The following is a 20,944-nucleotide window of genomic DNA, read 5'->3' as shown; positions in this document are numbered from 1 at the left end:
ATTGGTTTTTGAACACCTTGTATGCGCTGGGGATATAGCAGGGAACTCGAGAAAAAAAAATAGGCAAAGCCAGATCGCAGAGCGGTCATTTTAGCGTGGGGAGAGGCGGCGGGCAGATCAATAAGCAGGGTGTGTGTGCTACGTTAGATGGTGGTGGATTCTACAGGGGAACCTGCGGCAGCGAAGAGGATAAGGACGCGTTTTATTTTGGGGGGAGGGTGGGTGATGTCCTTCGAGTGGTCAAGGAAGCCATCACTGAGAACATGACATTGGAGTAGAGACTGGAAGGAAGTGAGGAGGGGGCAGCATGCAGCGACCTGGGGGGGGAGAAAACAATCCAGGCCGAGGCCAGAGCACAGGAGCACGGGGGAAAGGTGGGCGTGTGCTCGGTGTGTCTGACGAATAGGAAGGAGGCCGGCATGGCTGGGGCAGAGCCGAATCGCATGGGGCCCTCGAGGCCCTTGTAAGGACTCTGTCTCTTTGTGATTGGAAGCCATTGGAGTGTTTAAGGTCGCGAAGTGACATGATCTAACTTTAGTACTTTAGTTTTTGACGAGGTCACTCTGGCTGCTGTTTGGAGAACAGCGTGACGGGGACGCATGAGTCAAGTGAGCAGACCGGTGAGGAGAGTGCTACGGAATCGCAAGGTGGAGGCTGGAGGCTTGGACCCGCTTGTCGTCAGCAGTGGGGGGAGAAGTGGTGAGGAACAGTGACGGTGGATGACAGCGATTGACACTGCGCAGGCTTTCTCTTCGAGCTCGTAGGATGACCATCCCGCTCAGGCCCTTGGCATTCCTATTCTCTTAGCTCCTGCTCATCTCAAAGGAGTGCAGCTAGGGGTCCTTGTGCTCTCTCCACGCCTCTCACGAGTGGCCAGGGCCCACGTGGGGAGATCCCGGGTGACAGCCCTGCGTCTCTTCCTTGAGGCGGACGTCGCATCCAAGAAGACAATACTGGCCATGGTGAGTAACAAATACCCAACTCCCCGCTGGGAGGGTGGGAGGCTGGGAGGCTGGGAGGCTGGGAGGCTGGGAAGGGGTAGACCGCAGGACAGAGGGAGGGGCCAGAGCACCAGCGGCGTGGCGCTGCCGAAGATCAGCAGTTTTGGATGATGCATCTGGATTCCCAAGGCCTTGGAAGGCTGGGGCTGTATAAATGGTCTTTTACAACATAAAACTTAGCAGGGACCACTTGAGATTCCTACTTTTGGGTCCTCAAATCCTCACCTGGAAAAGTGTGGGAAGGAAAAGATGCAGTCTCATAGTAGATAACTCGAATAACATCATCATCGATAAGAACAATGATTTCCCTGGTACTGGGGGGAGGGGGAAAAGTGGAGTTGCTGTGCAACGGGTATAAAGTTTCCGTTATTCAAGATGAATAAGTCTAGATAAGATCTGTACAACATTGTACCTATACTTAACAATACTGTACTGTGCACTTAAAACTTTGTTAAGAGGGTAGATCTCACATTGTTTTCTTTAGGACACATTACTTTTTTAAAAAAAGATTTTATTTATTTATTTTTTTAGAGAGGGGAAGGGAGGGAGAAAGAGAGGGAGAGAAACATCAATGTGAGATTGTCTGTCATGCGCCCCCTACTGGGGACCTGGCCTGCAACCCAGGCACTGCCCTAACTGGGAATCGAACTGGCGATCCTTTGATTTGCAAGCCACTGAGCCACACCAACCAGGACTCATGTTGGGTTTTGTTTTTTTTTTGCTACTATAAAAAGACATTTTTGAGAAATTGGGGGAAATTGAACATATGCATTAGATGACATTAAGAAATTACTATAATTTTAAGGGTATGAAGATGGTACTATGGAGAAAATACTTTATCTGGTAGGGATAAAAAATAGATAAAGAAAATATGGTTAAATGTTAGCAATTGTTAAATCCTGGTGATGGGTATATGGAAGTTCAATATCTTGTGCTCTCCACATTTCTGTGTGTTTTAAATTTGCCTTCACAAAAGTCTAAAAATTAAAAAAAATACAAACAATGATTTCTTATTATTGAGCATCTGCCATGGACTAAATGTTTTAATTACATTATCTTTTTTGTAATGATTTTGAAAAAACTTTATTTTAAAATAATTATAGTTTACAGGAAGTTGCATAAATAGTACAGAGAGGCCCTTGGGTGCCTTTCACAGAACTCCCACTAAAGGTTAACTCTTACGTAACTATATGCAACATCGAAACCAGGAAATTGGTGTTGGCACAGTGGTGTGCACAGTTCTATGGCATGTGTGGATTTGCGTAACCCTCTCCACCGTCAGCACGCAGAACCATTCCGTCACCACAAAGATCTCCTTTGTGCTGGGCCTTTATAGGCGCACCTCCCCCTCCCCCCACCAACTTTAACCCTGGGCAACCATTAATGTCTTCTCCGTTTCTGTAAGTCTGTCACTTGGCGACTGTTACTTAAATGGAATCATACAGTATTTGACCTCTCATTACACCTAAAAAAAAAAAACAAATCTTGTAAGAGCTCCTCTCCTTTTTCCATACAATTTCTTAATATTCCATAATATGTTGACTGTATTTTCAAAAGCAAAAACTAGGGCAACCCATGTCCACTAAAACACATGGACAATAATGTTTATTGAAGCATTATTCATACCAGCCCCAAACTGGAAACAATCTCAAAGTCCATCAACAGAAGCATGAATAAATGAATTGTGGCTTATTCATACAATCAAATGCTAGACAGTAATGAAAAGAATGAATACCATGCACAGAACAATATGGATGTTGTCAGAAGCCGACCAGCAGCTGACCTTTGACACAGTCAGGTCAGGTGAGACGCATCTGCACAGCAGAGGCGACTGTGGCTGGGTCTCCTGTCTATCTCCTCCTGTATGCCTGTCCCTGCTAGCAATAGGTGGTGGGATTTTTGGATACCTGTACGTTATCACAAAAAATCTGCACGATGCCTCTGATTCTGCACGAAATGACTTGCTGACCACAGAATAGAGACCCCTAGCAACCCTAGTGCTGCCTGCTTTCCCCACCTGGAAAGTTAAGGACAAAAACTAAACTATGGGCAGACCAACTGCCAGAATGCTGAAGGAAGCTGCTGCTAGGAATGCTTCTTAGGGAATCACCACTTGAAAGCTTAAGATTTATTAGAGCCACTACCCCTCCCATACCCTGGACAGGAGTGTATAGAAGCAAGGAGTTCTAGTTGAAAATAATAATCTCAATACATGGAAACGAACACAAAACATGCCCCCCCCCAAGATGTATAAATCAAAAAACCTAGGCAAAAGACCAGTTACCTGAGATAAATTTCACCTTAACAGATAATAGCTAATTTCTATGTCACCTATAAATCACCCCTTGCACCCTTTTAATGTAGACCAATCCCTAGAATCTTAATAGATACCTAGTTACTAATTGGCACCTGAAAGTTTGTGCCTGTATAGCTTCATCGGCTATCTGATTAATGACCCTCTTGGTCAAAATAACCTTTGTTTAACATGGTTGATCTGTGGGACCTCCTGTACTTTTCAGTTATTTCTTTGTTTAACATGATTGATCTGTAAAACCTTCTGTTTTTAGAAATTATTTCTATGGTAACCGTTCAGTTTTAATAATCACACTATGCATTGAATGTTGTATAACCTCCCCTATAAAAATAAAGATTGATTTTTCTCAGTGAGTCGGTCGGGCCCAAAAAGGCCTGGCTGTCCTCCGGCACCCCACCAGTCTCTTTGCCTTAGCCGTGCATCCTTCGGGGACCCTGAGACCCTGCCGAGGCTGGACCCCGGCAGGATGTAATCTGGCAGACACTGCGGTGAGCTAAAGAAGTCAGGCACAAAACAGAAAATAATGTATAATTTCCTTTACATGAAGCTCAATGATAGGCAAAACTGAGATAGAAGTCAGGATAGTGATCAACTGCAGGAGAGGGGATATTGCCTGGCAAGGATCATGAAATAACATTTTAGGGTGCTGAAAGTATTTTGCATCTTGATCTCAGTGGTGGTCATAGGAATGAATATACATTTTACGAATAAGCTTAAGATCTGTGTATTTTACACGCATTACTGAATGAATATCATACTTCAGTGTTAAAATATCAGGGCACAGGGTTTGACAAAGATGAGTTCTGAGAGCAGCAGTGAAGCCCAGTGTTGAAAATTTGGCCTTTCTTGGACAATTAGGGAGGTACCTGGTGACCCAGCCATTGGGACATTTCTCCAATGGGAAGTGCACCCATGCATCATATCTTCCAAAGTTAATTTACTGGGAAATCCCTGGAAAAATCAAGGAATTCAGGCAGGTTTTTTTTTGCTGGGGGGAGGGTGGAAAAAACTGTCTTGAAAGGTAAAGAGTTCACAAGTACCCTCCTTGCCCTGTGACTAAACACACTAAGTTAGCTAAAAATTGCTTTGTTTTCATGGCCCAGTGCGTCTAACAGAAGTTGAATAAAATGTAAGTACACCAGCCTCGTCTTTCTGTGAGCAGGAACCATGCCTCCCTTTATCTTTGTAACCTCCGAGAAAGCTTAGAGACCTGTACACACGCAGCTGTATTCAGTTTCTTGGAGCACTGGTTCCCCAACTTGGTGGCACAAAGGAATTTATGTACTATTTATGAAACTTCCTGTAAACCTGTAATTATGTCAAAAATCAAATGTTTAAAAAATCATTACAAACAAGAAAAACAAGTGAAATAGATAATGTAATTAATTAAAATCCATGGCAGATACTCAGTAAAATCATTGCTCTTGCCCTGACCAGTGTGGCTCCATTGGTTGGGCATCGCCTGGCAAAGTGAAAGGTTACCCGTTCTGTTCCCGCCAGGGCGCGTGCTTGGGTTGCCAGCCAGTCCCTGGTGGGGGCCTGTGTGAGAGGCCACTGATCCACGATTCTCTCCCTCTCTTTCTCCCTCCCTTCCCCTCTAAGAATAAATAAATAAAATAGTTTTAAAAATTCATTGTGCTTATGTTTTTAATTTCTAGGCTTTTATTTTGGCAAATTTAAAACATACAGAAAAGTGGAGAGCACAGTATATTGAACTTCCATATATACCTATCACCAGGATTTAACAATTATTAACATTTAGCCATATTATCTTCATCTATTTGTATCTTTGATAGTCTTTTTTTCCAGTTTTCAAACCCTCAAAATTATAGTAATCTCTTAATGTCATCTAATGCACATTAATGTACCTCTACTTCACCTGGGGAATTTAAAAGTTTATTGATATCCGGGTTCTACTCACAGAGATTCTGGTATCATTGGTATGAGGTGAGGCCTGGGCATCGGGATTTTTAAAAGCGCCCCAGGTGACCTTAAGGTGCAGCACGCACTGAGAACTGGCGTTTGGGAGAGTTTTTCCTCTTGCACGCCTGATTAGTGCTCAGACATCAGCTCTAGGGGTGCGGTGGGGGCGTGGAAGCGAGGTTCCTTGAACCCCGTAGTCCAGCCTCTTCCTACAGAACCACCGAACTCAAACCTCTGCGAGACCACTGCGGGGACTTGACGTCCAGGCTGCAGGCGCTCTGCACTCCGGCCAAGCCTCTATGGTGTTTGGGCGACCTCTCTAGCATTGGCAAACCACCCTCGCCTTCCGCCAGGGCCGGCAGCTCCCTCTCTATTGTAGCCTATTTCCCAGAGCTGCCTGGTTGGAGGAGGCGGGACTTCCTCCCGGAAGTGGCCCACGTGCTTCCGGCGATACCTACCTGTGTACAGGGTAAGTTTTTAGCGGTAGCCCAAAGTTGGGGACACTGGTGACCGGCTCAAGGCCGTGGTGAGTGAACTCTGACCTCAGTGTGACTCTGTTGTCACTGGCACTTCAGAGGTGCAACCCCTGGGCGGGGGCCCGGGCGCGTTAATTTTGCATGTGGTCGAATCCCACGGCCCAGGACGTTCAGGCCAGAGGTTTAGTGGGTTCTCTTCCGGTCTTTGGAAATTTTGGACCGAGGTGACCTGGAGACATTGGGCGCCAGCGCCCCGGGGCTCGATTTCCAGCCCCATTATTGGCGTGCCGCGTGACCTTGGGCTAGGCAGTGTTCCCCTTCCGGGGAACTCAGTTTCCACATCTTTGAAATGGGATAGTTGAACTCAGGTCAGTGGCCCCTCTCGGTCTGATGCCCTATGATCCCTCTGCATTCCTGGGTTGGGCAAGTGAACGGGAGAGGTGGGTTCTGACAGTGATATCTGCTTCCAGGACTAGGAGGCTGGAAGGAGATCTCCACGGTGCAGGGCTGAGATGGATCCGCTCAGGGCCCAGCAGCTGGCGGCGGAGCTGGAGGTGGAGATGATGGCTGATATGTACAACAGGTAAGAGGCAATTCTGTGTTACCTTGTCTTAGGGAATGGTCCTAGATCACTTTTTCCTAGGGTAGAGGTGGTGCATGATTTATGAAAAATGCTTTACTCAATTTAGGGGAGTCTGAGGCTTGTGCTGACCCTCCTCCTGCACCCACACCCACCAATTCCCTGGCCCCTGTGGTTAAAGCTAATGCAGACTGAGTATGGGGTCCCTAGAACAAGTTCGGCATTTAGATTGGGAGGGAATTGGTGATAAAGGAGCAGAGCAGGAGAGAAGCTTCAGTTTAGGGTCTGGTTAGGTTCCAAGAACAGTTAGTTAAACATTTGTCTTTTGGTTATCTTAAGATAGGACGACCTGTCCCACTTAATTAACATTTCTTAAACTCTTAACTTCACCTCAGGTACTGCTTGCTAAGCATTTTACGTGTGTTATCTTTTTTAATGTCCAAAATAATCCACTGGGTTAATTTTATTGTGAGGACCGTAAGGCTTCTAGAGGTTAAATAACGTTCTCAGGGTCCACAGCTAGTCACTAGCAATGTTAGGTCAGTACTTGGGCAAATTTGGGAACAATTCATAGCTCCAGCAATCACTATCAGTATGGTCTTGGGCAAGTTACTTGGACTATTTGACCAGTGGTTTCCCTGTCTATCAGATGGAGGTAATACTGCCCACCTCATTAAATGTTAAAACATTGATAAGCTCTTAACATCAAACCCAATACATAGTAAGGAGTCAACAAATGTCTGCTATTTTTAAAAAATTAGATTTTATTTATTTATTTTTAGAGAGAGGGGAAGGGAGGGGGAGAGAGGGAGAGAAACATCAATTTGTGGTTGCCTCTTGCACACCCTCTACTGGGGACCTGGCCTGCAACCCAGACATGTGCCCTGACTGGGAATCAAACTGACAAGCCTTTGGCTCGAAGGTCGGCACTCAGTCCACTGAGCCACACCAGCCAGGGCAAATGGCTGCTAACTTTTATTGGCTTAGGCTTTTTGGTGTCCTCTCTTAATGGGTTGGTTTATGTTGGAGGCTGTATGTTAGAATAATTTTTAAATGTAGGCTGTGAAGTTAGACTACTTGGGTTCATAGCTCAGCTCTGTGTGGTCCTGAGGCTCTCTGCGCCTTATTTTCCTTATCTAAAATGGGGATAGTGATCGTGCCTAACTCATAGGGTTATCATAAGAATCATGTCAAGTACTTAGCATGATGCCTGAACATAGCCAGTACTCAATTAATCATTTCTATTTGATTAATTATGAACATGGGCTCAGGCAGAGTGCCTGTTCTCAAGGACCTTCCAAGGTGGTTGAGGTGTACACTGAGGATTTGCACTGCCTGCCTGGGAGGTGAAATCAGTGTGGCAGGTCAGGGATGGTTGAGAGTTCCTGGTATGCCACAAGGTGCTGCTGACCTGACCTTGCCCTTCCTTCGCCCCAGAATGACAAGTGCCTGCCACCGGAAATGCGTGCCTCCTCACTACAAGGAAGCAGAATTGTCCAAGGGCGAGTCCGTGTGCCTGGACCGGTGTGTCTCCAAGTACCTGGACATCCATGAGCGGATGGGCAAAAAGTTGACAGAGTTGTCTATGCAAGATGAAGAGCTGATGAAGAGGATGCAGCAGAGCTCTGGGCCTGCGTGAGGCCCCAGACAGGATCCACCTCGAGGTGCACCCTGCCCCTTCCCACTTGTTTAAAGTGCTCCCATAGGGTGTCATCTGTGAAGACTGCCAGGCCTAGGCATCTCTGGAGGGTTTCTGGGAGCCTGGGGGCTTTCTCCCAGTCGAAGAATGGGTATGTGTCACATTGGAATGTGACTATATGTGTATGTGTACATATATAAAATATATATATATATATTAAAAAAAAGTTTGTTGTCATCCTAGTGTGTGCAAAACTGCCTGGTACATTGGAGTAAAGGCGGCAGGTGAAGTCTAATGCAGTGTTGAAAACTACAGACTGGTATAGTGACTTAGGTCTGCACTCCACGTCAGCCACTTGATGTACGACCTTGAACATGTCATGTCACTGCGCTTTAGCTTCCTTGTAAAATGGGGACAGTCATAGGGCTGTTGTGAAGATTAAATGAGTTAATATATGTGAAATATTTAGAATAATGACTGGGGCATAGGAAGTACTCCATAAATATTAGCCATATATATGGCTATGTGTATTATATATATTTAAATGTACATATCTACATAACAATACAGACTGGGCAGGGTGTGGGCCAGAGAAGGCCACCAGTGATTTTGCCTGCAGCTGCTGCCACTGCTTGGCACGCAAGGTGCACCCTGACCCTTCCTCTTTGGGTAGGCTTGAGGGTGCGTGCACAGGTGGTGTCCTGGGGCTTTGAACTCCAAGGCCTTCCCTGGACAGGCTGTGAATCTCCCGTCCCAGCCCTGAGAATGAGTCTGCAGGGACTGCGCTGCCACCAAGCACGGGCACCCCAGGCTTCTAAGAACAGCTCTGTGTAGCCACCTAGTCCTCTACAATCAAGCAGAGATGAAGAAATTGAGGCATAGAATAGAGACATTAAGGGTGTTTGTTTGTTTGTTTGTTTTAGAATTATTGAAGATAGCCCTGGCTGGCATAGCTGCAATCTGGGCTGCAATCCAAAGGGTCACCTGTTCTATTCCCAGTCAGGGCACATGCCTGGGTTACAGGCCAGGTCCCCAGTGGAGGCCACGTGAGAAGTAACCACACATTAATATTTCCTCTTTCTCCCTCCCTTCCTCTCTCTTAAAAAAAAGAAAGAAAATAAAAAGAAAGAAAATTACTGAAGACAGAGTTTTCTTAGTTTTACTTTTTTAATGGTCTATTTTAAATCAAATACAATTTGACATGATGGCAAAAACAATAATTGGTTTGAGTTCCACAACTGCAGAACTAAGAGGATTTATGTAGATCAGACTCAGTCCAACAAAAGATGTTGCATTTTTTACATTGTAGGCAAGACCCTTCATCAGCAGAAAGATTGCAGCTCACTTGACTGCAGTGCTCTTTTGTGGTGATTTGGACCTGAACCCTCAGTATCTCTGAGATGGCATTTCATTTGTTGCATTTCCAGTTTGTAGCACCAAGTCACCAACAAAGATTTTACCAAAAACCTCAGCACCAGTAAATGTGAAGGTTGGACCCCAAGTGATTGTGAGCACAGCACAGAGACTAAGCAGTTCCAAAAGTGTTCTGACTGGGAGTCCACAGTCCCCTGCGCCAGCAGGGGTTAACTCAGGCACATGTAGTAGGAGCTACTGGATGGGTCCAGGTGATAGATTATGGGCCAGAGAATTTATGGACTCCAATTTTTCAGAAAGTAAACAAAGCAAAAGAGATAAAAATGGCAAAGGCTTGAGACATTCTTCAGTGAAAGTGTGAGAAAGTTCAGCAGAAAGGTACAATGTCATACAATGAAGTAACTGATGAGCTGGTATCGGAGTCCAGCAATTTAAATAACTGTTTGGCAGCTGATTCAGTTTATGCCCAGAGAAACAGTAGGCAAAGAGTTTGTGGTGTTTTGAATGTGCTAATGGCAATGAACATTTTTTCAAAGGAAAAAAAAAATCAGGTGGATTGGCCTGGCGATTCTGTTCAGGAGTGTCGGAACCTGGAGAAGGAGGCCCTGGCTGGTGTGGCTCAGTGGATCGAGCGCCGGCCTGCAAACCAAAGGATGGGTGGGGTCGGGGCACGTGCCTGGGTTGTGGGCCAGGTCCCCCATAGGGGATGCACAAGAGACAATCACACATTGATATTTCTTTCCCTCTCTTTCTCCCCTTCTCTAAAAATAAATAGAATATTTATTAAAAAAAGAAAAACCTGGAGAAAGAGGAGAGGCAGACAGAACGGATAAAGCGGCAGTAGGCCCAGCTTCGAGAGCTTCTGCAGCAAATGGCTTTCAAAAACCTGGTACAGAGAAATGGATAAAATGAACTGCAGAACCAGGGCCCTCCAGCGCTAAACTCCACCATTCAGCTGCCATTTATAATCGTCACTCTAAGCAGGGAAACAGTCATAAACTGCAGCATCTCCAGTGACAAGTTTGAATGTCTTTTCCCTTTTGACAGCACCTTTGAGATCCATGATGACAGAAGTGCTGCAGCAGAGGGGAATGTCCTTTGCCCTGGAGTCAGGCAGACGCTCTCTGGAGGACCTGAAACTCTGCATCACTGGTGCCAAAGGCTGTAGCAGGCTGTATCACAGATACCTCCACAGGACCTTGGTCAAATTAGGGACTACGTGTGACTTCCACCCTGAGTTTCACATTTAGGCCTGACCACTGGTGCCACCTGGGCCCAGTCAAGTGTAAACCAGGGGGTTATTCTTGGGTGCTGAAGTGGCCTAAGCAACAGCTCCTTGCCCCAAACAGTCCCCCGTCCGGCAGTGCGGCCTCTCACCGAGTCCCCAGATGGTGAGACACCCCCCTGCTTGTTCAATGAGGAAGACAAGGAAGAAGAGGAGGCGGATTCCTCCTCCCCAGAAAGAGATAGGACAAATACCACGTTTTTTAAAAAAATAAAAATACAAAAACATACTGAGTCCAGCACAAATGCCCCTTTTTTAAATGACACAATCTTATTACAAAATCATAAGTATGTAATTCTGTGAGAACAGTGTCACCCTGAGACACACCATACGACATTTTAAGTGAAAATAAAACTAACTACACCCATTATTACTTCACCAACCACACTCAGGCAGGCTGGACCCTGTATATGCTGTTATATATTATGTATAAATATACTTAATATTACACAATTTGTAAAACATATTCATGTTTATATTAAATATATAAGTGGTTAATATAATTATTGACAACGAATATTTAAATGACAAAATTAAGTGGAGGCAGGCATTACAAATGCTATAAAAAAGTATTTATAGAGCCATGGCTGGTGTGGCTCAGTGGGTTGAGTGCCAGCCTTCGAACCAAAGGGTTGCTGGCTTGATTCCCACTCGGGGCACATGCCTGGGCTGTGGGCCAGGTCCCCAGATGGGGGTGTGTGAGAGGTAACCAATGGATGTCTTCGTCCCTTCCTCTCTCTAAAATAAATAAAATCTTTTTTAAAAAAGTATTTAGAGGAGCCAGTGAAAGGTAAGCTGGATTTAAGAAGGAAGCAGCCAACCTGTTGGGTCCACATGGCAATACTGAACACGTGAAGGGACCCAACTTGGCACATGATCCAGAGAGGACACGAGTGATCACCGTTGCCACTCAGTGTCCACCTGAATCGGACAGAGCTCCTCACTCTCCATACACCATCCACCCCATCTGACCCACCCAGCTGGGCTAGGGGTCCTCTTAGGAGCTGGGGGCCCAGAGGAGCAGCTGCTTGCTGGGGTCACGAGCAGGACAGAGCCGTGGACTGAAACTGCATTTGCTGCCTCGTGGAGGAGAGCCTGCCCCCACCGCTAGTTCGTGTCCCGAGGAATGCCCGTGGAGAGTTGTGCAGCTTCCAGAATGTGGAGGACACTCAGTCCACGTGGGATTTCGGTTGACACCAATGCCACTGTGAGAGTGGTCTCGTCTCTTCACAGTGGGCCTTCTCGGTAGAGGGAGGTGTCCGGGGTGTCGCCTCGCCAGGTCACCGGGCGTGGAATGAAGGAGACAGGATAGAGGCAGTGAGTTTCAGGCTTAAAGGTGAAGATTCGAGCCAGACGTTTTCTAGCAGTGTGACATTGGGTGAGGCATTTAACTGTCCTGTGCCTCAGTTGCCCCATCTACAAACTAGCAATAAAAGTACCTAACTCATTGGTTGTAAAAATTAAATGTGTTAATTACTGAAGCGTTTAGGAGAGTGCCTGGCTCACATTAAGCACGCAGTAATGTTAGCTTTTAAAAAAATTTTCGAAGTTTTGTGTGAGAAGACCCTGGATAGACCTCTGGAAAACTTCAAAACTGTTGTCCACCCGCATTTGTGGTGGGCAGAGAGCTGAGGCTTCTTTCTAGGTGCTGAAGTTTAAGTTTGGTTCACCAGGTGGCGCTGTGTGCTCATGGGATCCATGGGCACTGCTGTGGCCAATTCTACAATTACATATTATTTGCTTATCCTATGTGGGCGTTGTGCTAGGAAGAGGGGAGAGGTGAGGAAAATTAATACTGGGTTTGCTTTTAGGTTTAGCAAGGTACCTCAAAAATTCTCTGAGCGCATCGCTGGAACACCTAGAAGGGACGGTAGTTGTGGAGACAAGAGCACTTGTGTTGAAGTGGCAGAAAGTGTGGAGGGTCCAGGAAACAAAGCTGGTGTGTGCCTGGAGTGCTGAGTGCGCAGGGAGGTGGCGGTGAGAGCTGAGGCTTGAAAGCTGGGCGGGCGCAGGTCCAAGAGAGCCTGGTGAGCTGTTAAAAGAGTTCGGATTTTCTGCTACTAAGGGGATCAGCCAACTGCTGAAGGATGTAAACCCGGGCGGTGACGCTCCCAGGTCTCTCGCGTTAGAGCTCCCTCTAGCTGCCAGCCAGGTGGATAGTGGGAGACGCTGGTTTAATCGGATTAGGCCAGTGAGGAAAGAAGGGGCATGATGTAAGAACAGCTATTGAGTTGCTGCAGTGTGCTAATAAGTATATTTATTACAGTTAATCCTTACGACTGTGGAGCAGGCACAATTATTCTCATTTTATAGATGAAGAAGCCTAGCCTCCAAACAGTTAGTAACTTGCTGAAGGTCACACAACAAACAAGCAGCAGAGCCAGGATTCTAATTGATTCAGACACCAACGCCAAGGTTTAACCAGTCCTCTAGGGTTGGGGTGGGGTGGGCAAGCTCCTCAAAGGGACAGCGATTTCGTATTTCACTCAACAGTATTAGTTGTTGGCCTGTTACATACAAAGAAGTATAGAACCAGCTGGGTCCCTGCGCTCAGTGAATGAGTGCAGGGCTGGGAGGGCGGGGGGTGAGTACTGGAGAGATGGAACAGACAGGCAAAGGGTATTAGAATAGCTTGGGCTCTTCGTGCCGTAGAGAAGAGTCAAAAACTAATCCTCAGAGATGTGTTTTTGCTACATTATCACAGTTTTAAAAATCAGGAAATATCTCATGAGAATCTGGACTGTCACTTCTTTTGAAAATTTAGAAGATCTAACAAGTCAGCCTACATTCCTGCTTTGGCAGCAGCCCACTGGAGGCTGGGCAGAGGCTGGGCTGTCCACCACACTTCCCACCGTGCGTTTCTTCCCTCGTCGTCATCGTCGTTGTCTCGACCTGCTGGCTTTGGGCCTGCACCTTCTGCTCTGCGTGGTCTCTGCTCTGGGTGGCCGGATGAGCTGGACGCTCTATGGGAAAATGTGTTGTAGGCCGTCTGTAAGAGGGGCCTCCGTGTCCTGCCCACTGCTACGCATCCCTCATGTGACTCCCCTCCCTTCGTGCCTCAGGGCCTAGAGACTTGCTTCTAACCACAGAGCAAAGGCGAGGGATGCCACTTCTGAAGTTAAGACATGGAAGATTGTAGTGGCCCTCTTGTTAGTTCTCTCTTTTTTTTCTCTTTGTCCTCTTGCTTGCTTACTCTGGTGAAGCAAGCTTCCCTCTGGGGAGCTGCCCTGTGAAGAGGCCCATGTGGTAAGGAATTGGGGGGCAGGTTCCAGCCAGGGAGGAACTGAATCCTGCCCACAGCCGCATGAGAGAGCTCAGAAGCAGATCCCCTCCGGTCAAGCTTTCGGGTGACCACAGCCCTGGCCAACACTTTGCAGCTTTGTGAGAGACCCTGAAGCCAAGGACCCATCGAAGCTGCACCCTGACTCCTGACCTAGAGAAACTAAGATAACAAGTGTTAAACTGTAACATTTTGGGGTAATTTGCTATGTACCTATAGGTAACGCACAGTTCTCACAGCCGTTAAAATGGTCTGAGACTATGGCCATTCGACACTTACATGGAGGACGGGCCAGGCACCATTCTGGGCATTTGGGACACATTAATGAGCAAAACAGATAAGGATCCTTGCCCTCTTGAAGCCCATATTCTAGTGGGGATGGTGTCACAAACCCCTCCGCCCCACTAGTGGAGGTCCGGGTTGGCAGTGCCGTTCTGAAGGAAAGACAACTTCCTTCAGCTCCTGGGGAGAGGTTCTTAATCTCTGTCAGGTCCTAGACACGTTTGAAAGTCCACAACAGCCATGGACTGTTTTTTTAGAAAAATGTACATGCACATAGAATTTTACATGCAAATTTAGGGATTTTCATAAGAGTTCTTGTGGTCTGACCTGAGAGGAGTCTTGTGATAAGCATTGTTCTAGGTGCTGGGGCAAAGGGAAACAAGATGGACAGTGTAAAGGGAGGGGGCATCGAAATCAGTGGCTTGTGCAGTTGAGCTAAGTCCAGAGAGCTGAGCGGCTACGTAGAGAGATGTGCCCCCAGGTCTGGGTGCTTGGGGGAGGCTGTAAGTCACAGGCAAGTGAGGTTTGAAGGACGGGTAGGAATTTGTCAGGTGGGTGGGGCACAGTGGGTGGGGAGTTCTCGGTTATGTTGTGGGAGGAGAGCGGCAAGAAAGGTAGGCATAGGTTCCTGCCCTCCAGCCCGTGTAGTCCGTCAGAGGAAACAGACACATTGTGGCGAGTTTCATCAAAGGGAAATCCAGATGTTCTGTGGGTCACACAGCAAAGGGATATATTGCTGGAGTCAGGCAAGGAGCTTTCCCTAAGGAAGTAACCGTTAAGTCAAAATCTGAATGACTGGATAGGCCAAGGCAAGGGACTGCTCCACGGCCAGGTGGAAGAGGTCACCGAGGCACAAGTTAGAGAGCAGGGAGGCCGGAGGGAGGCTGGGGGCAGCGGTGAAGCCCAGACAGACTCCTGGGCATTGTTGGGAGTTCGTACATTTCCCCAGCTGTCACGAGAAGCTCTCAAGGGGAGTGGCCTGATGGACTCTGGCCCCCCAGTAGATCGTTCTGACTGGATGGAGGGATCCTGTGCACAGGTGGAATCAGAAAGGGCAGGCTGAAGGGGTTGCAGGAATCCAGCTGGGAGCCGATGGTGACCTGGGCGTGGGAAACAGCAGGGGACAGAGACCAGAGGTCTTTGACCGCAGAAACCACAGGTTTGAATGTGAAAGGTGCACCTGGAGTAAGATTAGAATAACTCCAGTTTTGTGGCGCAAGCAACTGGCAGAGGCCCCCACGGAGGAGGAGCAGCGAGCCAGGGAGGAGGAAAGTCATTTCTGCCATTATTGAGCACTTCTTACTGTTTTAGAAGATCCAGTATGATTGCTCTGTATCTACTTTTCCAGCTGCAAACTCACAGCAGCCCCAGCCCCTTCCTAGGGGCATCATCCACTCTCTGGTTCATTTCCCCGATTGTCTCAGGCATTGTCCTGTGGGGGAACCCTGCCTGTGCTGGGTCTTTGTCTCAGGGGATGATAAGTAACTGATTCAGACATGGAAAGCTTCAGGTTTAAGTGCAAGCAGCATCCTTAAGAACTCCTCCCTGACCTCCAGTCTACATCCCCCCCACCGCCCCCACCCCCCATCCTCCATTCTCACAGCACCACACCTGTCTCCTCCATGGTGCTTCCTTTGGTGCAATTACACTTTACAGGTGACCACTCGGCCCAGCTAAGCCTCTCTGCCATGGACTTTTTGTTCTCTGAGGGCAGGGTCTGTGACTTATTCACCATGGAATCCCTAGGGCCTGACATAGGCAGAAGTTTAAAATTTTAAAAAAATTGAGATAAAACTCACATGTCATAAAATTTCGCTCTTGCAAAGTGCAAAATTCAGTGGATTTTAGTAGTCACAAAGTCGTGCAACCATCACCACCATCCAAAGGCACACCATTCTCATTTCCCCTGGAAGAAGCCTCATCCCTGCTGGCAATCTGATGCGTGGGTCACCAGCCAGTAGTGATCACGGAACGCTGTGGAAGGCTCGACAAAACGCGAGAAAAAACATGCACTGAGACAGACTAGTTTCTGTGGAGAAGTAGGGACGGAATGGTCACCCCCTCTAGTGGGGAGCGTGCTGACTTACCATCCAAACCTGCTTTTATTGGGCTCGTTTTGCATAATAATTCAGGTAAAGTACAATACTCATTAGGGGGAAGTAAGGAACAATAGATAACAAGGAACTCTGCTGGTCTATTTTGAGTCGGGGTCAAAGAGCTGTAAGACTTTGAGGAACAAACTAACTTTCTCCTTGGACCCTTCTCATTCAACTGAGAGCATTCTAAACAAAGAAGGTTTCACAGTAATTTACATATTTTTCTTAGGCCTGATCACCCGGGGAATCCGCCCTTTTCAGCACAGAGCTGCACCACCCTGTCATTGTTTCAGGCTTAGGTGGAGCAAGGGAACTAAGGCAACTGGGAGACAAGGTTTTCTCCCAGACGCTGAGAACTCAGGCTCTGTCAAAGCCGAGGAGCGAGGGTCCATCACCCCCTTTTGCTGCAGCCCCCCAAGTCCTTCTTTTGGGTGCCTCCCACGTGATCGTGCCTGTCTTAGATTGTCCCCACCCCGTGGGGAATCTTACCCATCACTGGCTAACCAACCAAGCTTTGGGGTTCAGTTATGAATGAAGCAGCAGAAGCAGCACTCCTGCCGGGGGAGTTAAGCTTTTGTCTCCTTGCTGGCTTACGGTTCCAACGGTGTTCCCTTAGCCTTAGCCTAGGCGAGGGTTACAGCTTCTGATACCAGTCAGGGTGGTTCCCAACAGCAATCTCGTCCCATTTTCCCTCCCTCAGTTCACGGCAGTCACCCGCGTGCTGCTCCTGCCTGTTCCGGGCACTTCACACAGTCTGTGGGCTTTCTGGGGTCTGGCTCTTTTCACTGAGCCTCATGTTTTCGAGGTTCATCTATCTTGTAACATGTATCAGTCCTTCACTCTTTTTTTATGACCAAACAATATGCTGCATATTATCATTCATACCTTTTGTTTACCCGTCAGCTGATGGACAATTAGGTTGTTTGCACTTTTAGGCTACTGTGAATAACGTGGCTATGCATATTTGTGTCCAGGTTTTTGTGTTGCTGTGTGTTCCCCATTCTCTCTGGTGTATACCTAGGAGTGGATTACTGGCTCTATGGCTCTATGTTCAATTATCTGGGGGAACTGCCAAACTTTTCCAAAGCAGTGTGTCCATTCTATTTACATTCCTCATGCAAAGATGCATAATAACTATTTGTTAGGCTGAATAAATAATTTCTTACATGGTAAATGGGCTGATATTTGAGATATTGTAAGAAATATACGTAGGCCCTGGCTGGCATAGCTCAGTGGATTGAGTGTGGGCTGCGAACCAAAGTGTCACAGGTTCGATTCCCAGTCAGGGTACATGCTTGGGTTGCAGGCCATGACCCCCAGCAACCGCACATTGATGTTTCTATCTCCCTCCCTTCCCTCTCTGAAAATAAATAAATGAAATCTTAAAAAAAAAAGAAATATACGTGTGGTCATTCTGATGACCCAACTGTATTTCCCATTATATCTGGACTTCATCCACAGTTCCTGGCTCACAGCTCCCGCAAACCACTGGGATTTCCTAAGTGTTGAGAATGAAACAGGTGTCTCCTGCCATGTGAATGAGGTGAACTCCATTCCGCAGTTCCGCAGGACAGGGGCTGTTTGCTAGGAGAACCGACCACATGACTAGAGGGCTGGAACTTTCGGTCCCACCCTCCTCCCTCCTCTGACCTGACTCCCAGAGAGGGGAGAGAGGCTGGGGGTTGAATCAATTGCCTATGTTCAACAATTTAATCAATCCTTCCTATGTAATGAGGCCTCCCTAAAAACCCAAGAGGACAGGGTTCCGGAAGCTTCTGGGTGGCGACCACATGCGGACTCGGGCCGAGAAGCAGGTCTGGAAGGGCGTGAACACTTCACGTCCTTTTCCACATACCTTACCCTATCCATCTCTCCCATCTGGCTGCTCCTGAGTTTTGGCACAATACACTAGTGATCTAGCCAGTAACAGGTTTTTCTAAATTCTGTGAACTTTTCTAGCAAAGTCATGGAACTCATGGAGGGGGATGTAGAACCTATGATTTACAGCCAGTCAGGTCAGAGGCCCAGGTGACAACCCGGACTTGTGACTGGTATTCTGAGTTGGAGGGGATCCCTGCAACCTCCAGGGTGTAGCCAGTTGGTCAGACGCACAGAGAGCCTGGGCTTAGGGCTGGCGTCTGAAGTCTGTGTGTTTGGAGGGGGGAGGCCTTGTAGGGCTGAACCCTTAACCTGTGGAATCTGATGTTATCTCTGGGTAGATAGTGTCAGAATTTAGTTGAATTCTTCTACTCCCTGCTGGTGTCTGAGAATTGTGTGTTGGCGTGGGGGTCACCCCCAATGTTGGAATGGGGTCCAGGCACCCAGTTCACTATTATTTTTGGCACTTAACAGACCAGAAGAGGTGGCTCTGGAAGAAGAAAGTGCCTTGGGCAGAATTGCTGAACTAACCAGCCGCAGAGCCAGAATCCAGACCTGGCCTGTGTCACTCCTGAGCTAGCACTGCTGTGCACTGGGCTGTGAAGCAGCTTGGAGCCAGGAGGAGCCCGCAGGAGATCCCGCACGATAACGCCGTTCTCCTCAAACTGCGGGTAGTGTCCGGGGACTCAGAGCCTCTCCCCTTTCCAGTGTCCCCTCCTCCATCCATTGCACACGCAAGCCCGGCCGTGTCTGTCCCCTTCCTTAAAAACAAACAGAGCCAAAGAAAACAAGAAAACAAGAAAACAAAACCCAAGATCACCTGTCTCACAGCACTGGGAGTCCTTGGCCTTGCAGAGGTCATTCCCAACTGACCTCAGCCTGCTTTTCCAGCTCCACTTCCCACCACTCTGTTTTATTTGTTTAACAAATGTTTGCCATGCGCTTGTGACACACAAGGTCCTGTGAAAGGTTTACAAACACCTACAATGTGGTTCCTGCCCCCAAGAGACTTATATATCATGGGGAGGGAGGTGGGCAGGTAAACCGATGGTTCTAGATCAGAGTGACGGAGGGCTTCAGCAGAGATTAGAATAGAGAGTGTGGGCGCAGGGTCCCTAAGCCGGTCTAAGAGATCAGGCAAATTCCAGAAAGAGGTAAAACTTGAGCTGAGTTCTAAAGGACGAGGACCTTAGAGATGAAGAAGGGACTCTCTCATCCCCACAGGAAGAACAGGTGCAAGGGCAAGGAGGTGTGAAACCAGGCTTCACACTTCATTCCACAGGTGCTCACTGAGCGCCTTTTAGATGCCAAGTGCTGTTGCAGGAGCTGGAGATACGGCAGTGAACACAGCAGGCCGGGCCCTTGTCCTCAGGGAGCTGGCAGTGTACTGGGAGAAGACATGGACCTGTGGGTTGGGGGAGGTCGAGTGTGATGGCCCTGGGGTGTCCGTGGACCCCTGGAGCCCGTGGAAAGCAAAATCTGAGTGGAAAAATGTGTATGTGTGCTCAAGTTCACACATAACATGTTATTTGCTTCTCCAAGGGATCCATGACCATCTTGGGTTAGAACCTTTATTCTCGTGCCCCTGGTGCTAAGCTAAGGAGTTTGACCTTGATCTGGAAGTTCAGGGAGCCAGCAATGAATTGGAAGAACTGAAACCATCAGAGCCGGACCCTGTGCTCTTGCCAGGGAGAACTCCCTGTGCCTTTCCCGCGGCGAGGCCTTAGCTGTCGGTCGCCGTCCTCCGGACCCTGAGGAATGGCAAGGGCCACTCGAGGAAGACGAGGAAGACGGAGAGGTCTGAGTCTGCATCCTGCCTCTGCCAGCCGCGTTCCACCTGCCAGCCACCAGCCTTCTCCGTCTGCGGAAAGTTGTGAGGTTTCAGTGAGACCATGATGTTTTGAGGATTTAATGACAGTGTTTGTTTGGGAGGTGCCTGGCTGATAGTAGTCACTCAGCAAATCTGAGTTCCTCTCTTGGCTTGGTGATGCAGCTGTTCAGAGATGCCCTCTTGCCTGACGTCTTCTCGGACCGCCCTGGGCAGTTGCTCACGTGGCCAAGCGCTCCGTGGCTACCACCAGTGCTGCTTTCGACACACGGCACGCGGCTCAGCTCTCTACTGATTTGCCTTTGTCACCTCATCCATGCACATGCCCGTCCCAGCAGTGACACCTTCCCTTTTACAGATGAGGAAACAGGCCCAGGAAGTTGAGAAATGTATTAGGAATCAATCAGTTAATAAGTGTCTAGAAGCATCCCATCACCAGGCCTTCTGAAAATTATAATGACAGCAGCAGCAGCAGCAACAATGAACATTTTTTATGCCTACTAGGTACCAAGCCCGGTTCTGAGCATTTCACCTGTACCAGAACCCCCAATTCCATCTGCCATTTTCCCGCAGGTAGGCAGGTAGGCAGGTACTGCTATGCGGTTATTCCAATTTACAGGGGAGGAACCCAAGGCTTAGACAGGTAAAGCAAGCGGCCCAAGGTAACCCAGGCCAATCAGTTTCCAAACTCAGACCTCCATCTAACTCTGAAGCAATCGGTATCGTTCTGCGTCTTGAAAAACATTACTTCCAGCTGCACAGTTAAAAACCCCACCCAAGCCTGTCCAGCGTCCCGGCCTGTCCGCTCCAGCCAAACCTCTGGTTGTTTTGATCAAGGATAGAGAGGGCGCTGCGGGTTTGGTCTGGGGGAGGGGGTGCAGAGGGGGAGAGGTGACGGGGGGAAATTTTAGGTGCCGGGGACCAGAGTGCGAGTCACGTGTGTGTGAAACTTGACCTAGGAGGAGGGGAAGGGAAGGGAGCCCCCGCC

General features: G+C 48.0%; 1 protein-coding gene and 1 pseudogene across 3 annotated transcripts; both read left to right on the top strand.

Annotated features, from left to right (window-relative positions):
• The first annotated feature begins 5,571 nt into the window (after positions 1–5,571).
• Positions 5,572–8,170, top strand: TIMM10 (translocase of inner mitochondrial membrane 10). Of its 3 annotated transcripts, none has more exons than XM_045858332.1 (3): positions 5,572–5,707; positions 6,185–6,297; positions 7,732–8,170. In XM_045858332.1, the coding sequence occupies exons 2-3, from the start codon at positions 6,227–6,229 to the stop codon at positions 7,931–7,933; spliced, it is 273 nt and encodes a 90-aa protein (XP_045714288.1). In that variant the 5' UTR covers positions 5,572–5,707; positions 6,185–6,226; the 3' UTR covers positions 7,934–8,170. The 3 variants fall into 3 exon arrangements, with proteins under 3 accessions (XP_045714288.1, XP_045714289.1, XP_045714290.1); XM_045858333.1 differs by having other exon boundaries at positions 5,670–5,764; XM_045858334.1 differs by lacking the exon at positions 5,572–5,707 and adding an exon at positions 5,824–6,082.
• LOC123831442 lies at positions 8,081–10,778 on the top strand (annotated as a pseudogene).
• The last annotated feature ends 10,166 nt before the right edge of the window (positions 10,779–20,944 follow it).

Source organism: Phyllostomus hastatus, unplaced genomic scaffold (genome assembly GCF_019186645.2).
Source record: "Phyllostomus hastatus isolate PE091 unplaced genomic scaffold, TTU_PhHast_1.1 phas_scaffold_177, whole genome shotgun sequence".
Lineage (NCBI taxonomy): Eukaryota > Metazoa > Chordata > Mammalia > Chiroptera > Phyllostomidae > Phyllostomus > Phyllostomus hastatus.
The sequence above is the reverse complement of the archived record's forward strand: the minus strand, read 5'-3'. Positions and strand labels throughout refer to the sequence as shown.

What these genes read in the sequence shown, in the direction of transcription:
- TIMM10 (XM_045858332.1), top strand. Translation starts at nt 6,227, where the DNA reads ATGGATCCGCTCAGGGCCCAGCAGCTGGCGGCGGAGCTGGAGGTGGAG. An exon ending in ATGGCTGATATGTACAACAG is followed by an intron (nt 6,298 to 7,731) that starts GTAAGAGGCAAT and finishes CCTTCGCCCCAG; the next exon opens with AATGACAAGTGCCTGCCACC.